We start from the raw sequence: 7,198 nt of genomic DNA, 5'->3' as shown, positions 1-7,198 counted from the left end.
GCCGAAAGACTTGCCGAGGCTGATTGCAACGTCGAAAGTGAAATATCGCGGGATGTTACCTCTTTAATTTTCCAGTTAAAGAATTTGATTTTCAGAATATTTTTGACATCCGAGTGAATACTATTAACATTTACTTTTGCCGTTTGGAAATACGGAATCTCGTTATTTTTTCATCGCTTCACATAAAGTGCGAGATGTGCAGCTGTGACATATTCCAAAGACGATATTTCTTGGTTATAAATATTTCCTTCCCGACGTTGAGCTTGAAAACGATCAGAAGAAGAAATAAGGGAACAATAAGGGCAGGCGGAGGCAAGAAGGTAATCAAGGGTATCCGAGTTTTTGATTGAATTCATCACGTCACCCGACAAATTGCTTTCAGAAGAAAAGAAAATCTGAATATGCAACCATTTCGTCTGTGAGTGAAAATGAAATAAAAAAAAACACTGATATACTAGTTACGGGGAAAACTCTTCTCTTCCTGCTTCTTAATTTTTCGAAAAATACTGCACAACCATCTTTGATAATCAGGAGCATGGATACACTGTTAAAAATCATTGTCAATTTAGTACACATTTACCGTACAAAAAAGTTGTCAATTTAAGAAATCAAGTTGCAAATTTACAAATTCGGTGCAGTGACGTAAATTATTCTGTACTTGACTTAAATTTACAATGAAAATTGTGGATTTTACAAAAATTTGTAGGAAAAACACAAAACAGTAATTTGAATTTACTAAATTGTGTAGTAAATTTATTGTATTTATTAATTGAATAAACAGCTAATGTATGGTGAATTCACCGTTCCGTATCCTAATAAAACTTCCAACACAGTGTAGAAAGTTCTATACAGAAATTTTGAACAGTGATGCAGTACTTTACGACAGTATCGCAGGACACGAAAACAGGCACCTAACTATAAATATCCAGCGTCAAAGTGTAACGACTGCATGCAGAAAAGTCTAGAATCGTATTTTGTTCCGAAATTTAAATCTCCGTATGCAGATACAAAATTCGAATTCGCGACAGTAGCGCAGGAGAATCCCGCTGCGTTCGTATTTGCGCTAATCGCAAAAAGCATGCGCGCCTGACCGCTCCCCCACATGCCGTGGCAGCTTACGCCGTGACGTCACAATAGCGGTACATTCTCTTGGGGCGCGGTTACCCTTGCGCGAGTAAAAAAAGAAAATAATGACAGGTACAGAAAGACAGGCAAAGAGAAAAGACAAAATTAAGAAAGACAATAATGCGCACGCCCCTGATCCTGCACTCGAAAGATATTTTGAAAAGAACTAGCGTATCGGCAGAGGCGCGCCGTGTTCCGAAAGATGAAGAGAACGAGAAGGAAAAGGAATAGAGAGACCAAAGAGGATCGGATGAATTTATCCCCCTCCCTCCGTTTTTCGTCACGGTTAGATATACGGCGAGCTAACGGAGGAGCGGCGTCGATCCTCGACGTCGTAACACCGCCATATTCGCCTCTGCCATAAACCCCTATATTGACAATCGAAGTATTGCGAATCCGGAAGACCGTCGACACGAGACGAGAGGAGGCGAGGCGAGGCGAGGCGAGGCGAGGCAGTTTCCTCCTCGGCCCAGTGCCACCCGGTACTTCAGCATCTCACATCTCCGCAGCATCCACAACAGCTGGACCAAACCTCACTGCCTCCCTTCGGCGTAGGTCTGAGCGGAGAGCGAGCGCGTTGTGCGCGCGGCCGCCCGCCAAGATCAATAGACGGATCTCAGGCCATCCCAGGCGACAGGCTCACCCGAATGATCTCGCGCGCCTGCGCCAGACTTAATGCGCAGGGATCATGCGTGCGTGTTAACGCAAATGCGTTTCGTACGACTCGAAGAGGGACGGTGAGGGGGGTGAGGATAAAGGGCGAGGAGGGGGAGGCGGAGAGAGGATCCTCACCTGCACACCGTCCGACTCGCGCCGAGGCCGCGAGCTCAAAGGCTAGTCGGGGGACGAAAGTGGGTGGCGATGAAGGCGTTTCAATCATCCGCAACTCCTGGCTGCAGTAAACGATCCATTTCCGGTGACAACGCCTTGGCTCCCCGTCTCCGGTGCCGTTCAGCTGGTTCTGAATGTCCACGGCTCCTCGAGATTTATTCAAATTACACGCCGTGGGAATACGTAGGTGTATATACGTACTAGGCTGCGGGGAGAGTATAGCGAGTCGCCCACCAACGATCGAGGAGAACTGCTCCTCGTAGGAATGTCACTGGATAGTCGAACACGTGGAATCCGTACCATCGGCGTCCCTCGCATATGCGGGGGAGGACCGATAAGAATCGCCACCCTCGAATCCGTCCGGACCCATCGATTCCGATGGTTTTACTGCAGGGAAGTATAAGATCTTGTCTCTCGATGGCGGAACTCAGCGGGGGCTAATCTTAGGCAAATGAGATCGATACTCTTTGCCCCCCCCTCCCCACCAGAGATCTGTGTCTTACGATTGGTTTGATTCTTATTCAGAGGAATCTTGTTTGAGAAATTGAGAATCGAGAGTACAACGAGCATTGATCAACGGCTTGATTACCGTACCACGTTTATTTGATTTACCCAGGCTATCGAGTGAATTTGAAAATCGATATCGCTCGTTCGCTCGTGCCCTTTTTTCCCTCCACCTCCACGATTCTTTGAAGTAACTTTTCGCCAGTCCTCGGCCACACTGCCGCGGAATAACGTCGGACGTCCCACTTTGACCGCAAACATGATTGGCGAGAATTAATCTCGGAGATGGTACGATGGTCTCTGGAGTTTGTCAGTTGGCGGAAACTACTCGATGTAGGTACACTCGCATTCCTATAAATTACCTAGCCCGTCATCGCACCCTCTAAGTAGGTGGTACAAACAGCGAATACCTACCGAAACAACGTGTCAGAGCGACACCTCGAGTTGCTAATTTTCAAAGTACGATGAGACGCCGATCTACGAGTCTTGTGGAAAATAACTCAATCATCATAAACGCTCCGCTCGTCGGACTTCGATTCAAATCAACCTGTATAATCATTGTACAATGGGTGAGGTAATTCACCTGCAACGTTTAAATCATCGGTGGGAATATATTATTATACCATCTTGAATGATCGTTCTTAATTGATTAGCGCAGCAGCGTACGTTTTTTTTTTTTCATTATTTTTTCTTTTTTTCCCACTGAAAATATCCTAGGGAAAGCGGGCGAACGAGGGAGAGAGAGAGAGAGATTAGATTAGATTATCCCACCCAAAATATTCAGCGTCTCGCTGACGTGGACAACGGTGTTGCCAAGCAGGATGTCAGGTGCAACGACTGAGGAGAGCCTTTTGATAAAGCTGCCCGAGCCAAACCAAATTGCACCGGTTTTCGCAGTATTAATGAGAAGTGAATTGGATCGCTCCCAGTTAGCAACATTAGTCCAGTCCTCATTAACGCGCCGAATGATATCCGGAAAGTCGCTGAAAGAACCATGAAGATAAATGCAGAAGTCGTCAGCGTATAGATGGTACGAACAATGCTTCAGTACAGAACCGATGTCGTTGATGAATAACGAAAAGAGTAGCGGGCCCAAGATGGAACCTTGCGGCACACCCGCACTTCTACCTAGGGGTTGAGATCACTCGCCTGAGGGGGACACCACTACCTGAGTCCGACCCGTCAGATATGAGCAAAACCAATTACAAGCCGACGCAGAAAATCCCATGTTATACAGCTTGTCACAGAGCAGCTGAATGTTTACCAAATCAAATGCACGCGAGAAATCAATCGCAACCAATAATGTGACTTGCCGAAGGTCGATGGCAACTCTTACATCATCAACTATTTTTACTACTGCAGAATGAGTGCTGTGAAACTTTCGAAAGCCAGATTGAAGCGGATCAAGCAAGTCACGTTGAGCGATGAATTCCGACATTTGTCTGTAGGCAACGGTCTCGAGTATTTTCGAAGTGGCATTTAAAATACTAATAGGTCTAAAGTCTTGCAGTACTTTAGGCATACTTATCTTAGGGACAGGTCGCACTAGAGCTTTTTTCCAGCCAGATGGAAAAACCCCTGTTTGCAGTGAAGAGTCAAAGATATTCCGCAAAGTAGGGACGATAGACATCATGCACTCTCTCAAGAATCGCAGGGGTATACCGTCTGGACCACAAGCGTTAAAACGTGCCGACCGTATAGCATTACAAACTTCGTCGCTACCAACGTGCCGAAAATAGAACCTATCCTCGTCGCAACCCTCCACCGGTGGCACAACATCATGCTCAACGCTAGCGCTCATAGGGGTACCACTGCCAACAAAATGCCTATTCAGCGAGTCCGGATCGACAGGGAGCTGATCGTTACGATCTGATTTGCCTGACAAGCCCACCTCACTAACACAATCCCAGAATTCCCTGGGCGATTTACACTTTTGAAACTTTTCCCTATGATAACGTGTGATAGCATCACGAATCGCTATTTTAGCACGATTACGCGATTGGTTGCGAATTAGCTTGTTGCTTTCTTTATAAGTGCGGCTGTAGGTACGGCAAGCTGCGTTTCTTGTTCTTAAAATTTCGCGCAACTCAGGAGTCAGCCACGGCGATGGTCGGTTACCTCGTACAACAAAAGTACGAGGAGGGGCGTGCTTATCGTAGAGATTTATAATTTTGTCAGAGAAGGTGGCAACCTTTACATTGATATCCGTCGAGGCAGTGACTGATTGCCAATCTATTGAACATAAGTCCTGATGGAAACGTTCCGCGTTAATATTTTTAAAGCAACGTCGCGTGATTGTTTTAGGTGCAGGCAAAATACGATCGTAGGTAAAGCAAGCAAGAAGAACTTCGTGTTCAGAGATAACAGGGAGGTAGTACTGCGAATAGAAGGCCAGATGCGAGTCGCTGAGTAGACAAAAGTAATCGATGGTAGAAAACGGATTTGCTCCGTGATGGGTTGCATCAAGAGGCAAACGCACAAGATTACACGTTTGCAGCGAATCAGCTAATGTCCTACGAGGTGAAAGAGAGGAAAACCAATCAATATTGAGGTCACCGATGAGAAAAATATTGTCATAGGCGCCCCCGCAACCAAGCAGCGCATCCTCAACCGTTTCACACCAAAAGCCCGTTTTTGGAGGGTTGTAAACAAGTGCGCAGAGAAACTTGTATGAGCCGAATTGAAGTTCAACGAAGAGATACTCGGATCTGGTGTCTCTTGCCGTAGATTGTGACAAAAGAACAACCACTTTGGCTTTAATTGAGAGAGAGAGAGAGATGGCGAGGCTGAAGAGCGTCATAATTATTTCCGCATATTTTACCGGTTTAAATAACGTTTATGAAATCTAAGTAAACTGGGTAAACTCTAGGATTGTTCAGCTGCAACCCCCGCGTTAATTGACTCGGGACATAAATAACTCTAATTACTAATAGTAATTTGGGTTAAGTTTTTCTTATTTATGTTTTGTTTTCTTCTTTCCCTCTCTCGCTTTCCACCGTAGAAAGCAGCCGGGTGTAGTATTCCACTTTGACATTTCTCAACGCGACACGGCAATATGCATGGTATGTATGCGTACGAGTACATATAACAGAAATACGAAACGGTAGGTATTAAATAAGTAATTGTAGGAGGGAGCGCGATGCTGGAAGAATTTTATCGTTTCTCGTTCGCTCTTTTTTCATTTTTTACGTTGTCGTTGTATTATTATTTTTCTTTTTTCTCTCTCTCTCTCTCCTTTTTGACAATTTTAATCTCGAGTCTACCCACGCCGATCTCGAACGTTCGTAATTAAGCGCGAACGCGAACCATTACCATGCAGGCTCAAAGGAGCGCGAGTCCATGATTGAAGAGTGTGAGGAGAAGAGGAAGAATAAAGAGAAACGGAAAGAAGCGAAGGAAAAAAATAACAATAAGTAAATCAATATATGTATAGGTACACATATACACACGTATATACAATGCACACGCGTACGTCCCGGAGGGACGGAGAGAGGACGGGTGAAGAAGTAGAAGAACCCACGCGGGGGTGATAAAACGGAAGAGGTCGGAGGTACGAGGGTGTTGGTGAAACTGTGTGTGCGCCCGGTGAAAACAGACATGCCTCGCCGGAGTCAAAGGATTCATCTATCCTAGTTTTTGATCGTTTCGGCGTAAACGTATACATATATGTATATATATATGTACATGTACGCGATCCGGCGGGTCGGTTAAATATACACCTCGAGAGTTCCTCCTCGATGGTTTTGCAGAGTTTAAAGAGTGACGAGGGCGGGGGTAGGGAAGGAAACGGAGAAAGAGGAGCTATTAATGTATGGTCGCTGGTTCGATTGTGCGAGTTCGCGGCTACACGGGCCACTCGGGGGCGCAGAGTGTGCGTGGGGCGGTGTGCCACCCTTGGACCGACTCCGCCGTCTATACCGGCGCGCCGCCACCCTGCCGGGGGTGCCGCGGGAGAGGGCAGCGCCTGCGCCGGGCCCGACCGGGACCCCTGCCCGAGGAGCGCCACTCCCGAGCGCGACGTAGCTCGGGTGCGAGCATCCGGACGATGTCCAGTGAAAGGATCAAGAAACAGAGGAGCAACCGGAGTGCCGGCGGCCCCCTGCAGGCGCTCGCCTTATAGGAGAGGAGGACCCTCGAGGCCCGACGAGGCCCAAAGTGGCCGAAGACACCGGCCAGCGGCCGGCGAAGAGGTCCCCGAGGAAGGGAGCGAGGAAGAGGAGGAAGAGGAGGAGGAAGAAGAGGAGGCGGCGGCCCGGCCCGCCCGAGGGACTGACCGAGGAACGCGTATCGCCTCGGCGGTGGACTGGAGGATTGTGATAACAAGATACCGAGGAAGAGAGGGAAGAGGGAAGAAAGAACCCGAGGACCTCGAGGAAAACAAGGATAACGTCGACCTCTGCGCGCCGAGCCTCGCGTAGCTACGCCGAGTAACTCGACTGTCGTTGCCTTACGCGTCGGTCTCGCATCGTCCGAGGCCTTCGAGTGACCCTCGAACAACGAACCAAGGATCTAGTGAACAACGAGATAACTTCCAAGTGTGTGAGAGTGTCCGTCGCGCAGTGCAACCGAGGGTGTGAAATCCGTCGCCTCGATACCCCCGACGCACGTCACGAGGCCCTCGGATCACCCGATCGAGAGGATGCGGTCGCACGCAGCCTCCTGGAGCATCGCGCTCCTCGCGGCAACCGTCACCCTCCTGCCCGCCACCTATCGCCCGCCCTTCGCCCACGCAGCGTGA

The 7,198-nt window shown here is 48.1% G+C and overlaps 1 protein-coding gene across 6 annotated transcripts in view; it reads left to right on the top strand.

Annotated features, from left to right (window-relative positions):
- Positions 1-6,481: 6,481 nt before the first annotated feature.
- Rdl (Resistant to dieldrin) overlaps positions 6,482-7,198 on the top strand; it is an 84,455-nt gene continuing 83,738 nt past the window's right edge. For all 6 annotated transcript variants that reach the window (XM_046610343.2, XM_046610341.2, XM_046610342.2 and 3 more), the window contains exon 1: positions 6,482-7,194. In XM_046610343.2, coding sequence (XP_046466299.1) covers positions 7,100-7,194 — 95 coding nt within the window. In that variant the 5' untranslated portion in view covers positions 6,482-7,099. The remainder of the gene's footprint in view (positions 7,195-7,198) is intronic.

The sequence above is a fragment of the Neodiprion pinetum genome, chromosome 2, assembly GCF_021155775.2.
Source record: "Neodiprion pinetum isolate iyNeoPine1 chromosome 2, iyNeoPine1.2, whole genome shotgun sequence".
NCBI lineage: Eukaryota > Metazoa > Arthropoda > Insecta > Hymenoptera > Diprionidae > Neodiprion > Neodiprion pinetum.
The sequence above is the reverse complement of the archived record's forward strand: the minus strand, read 5'-3'. Positions and strand labels throughout refer to the sequence as shown.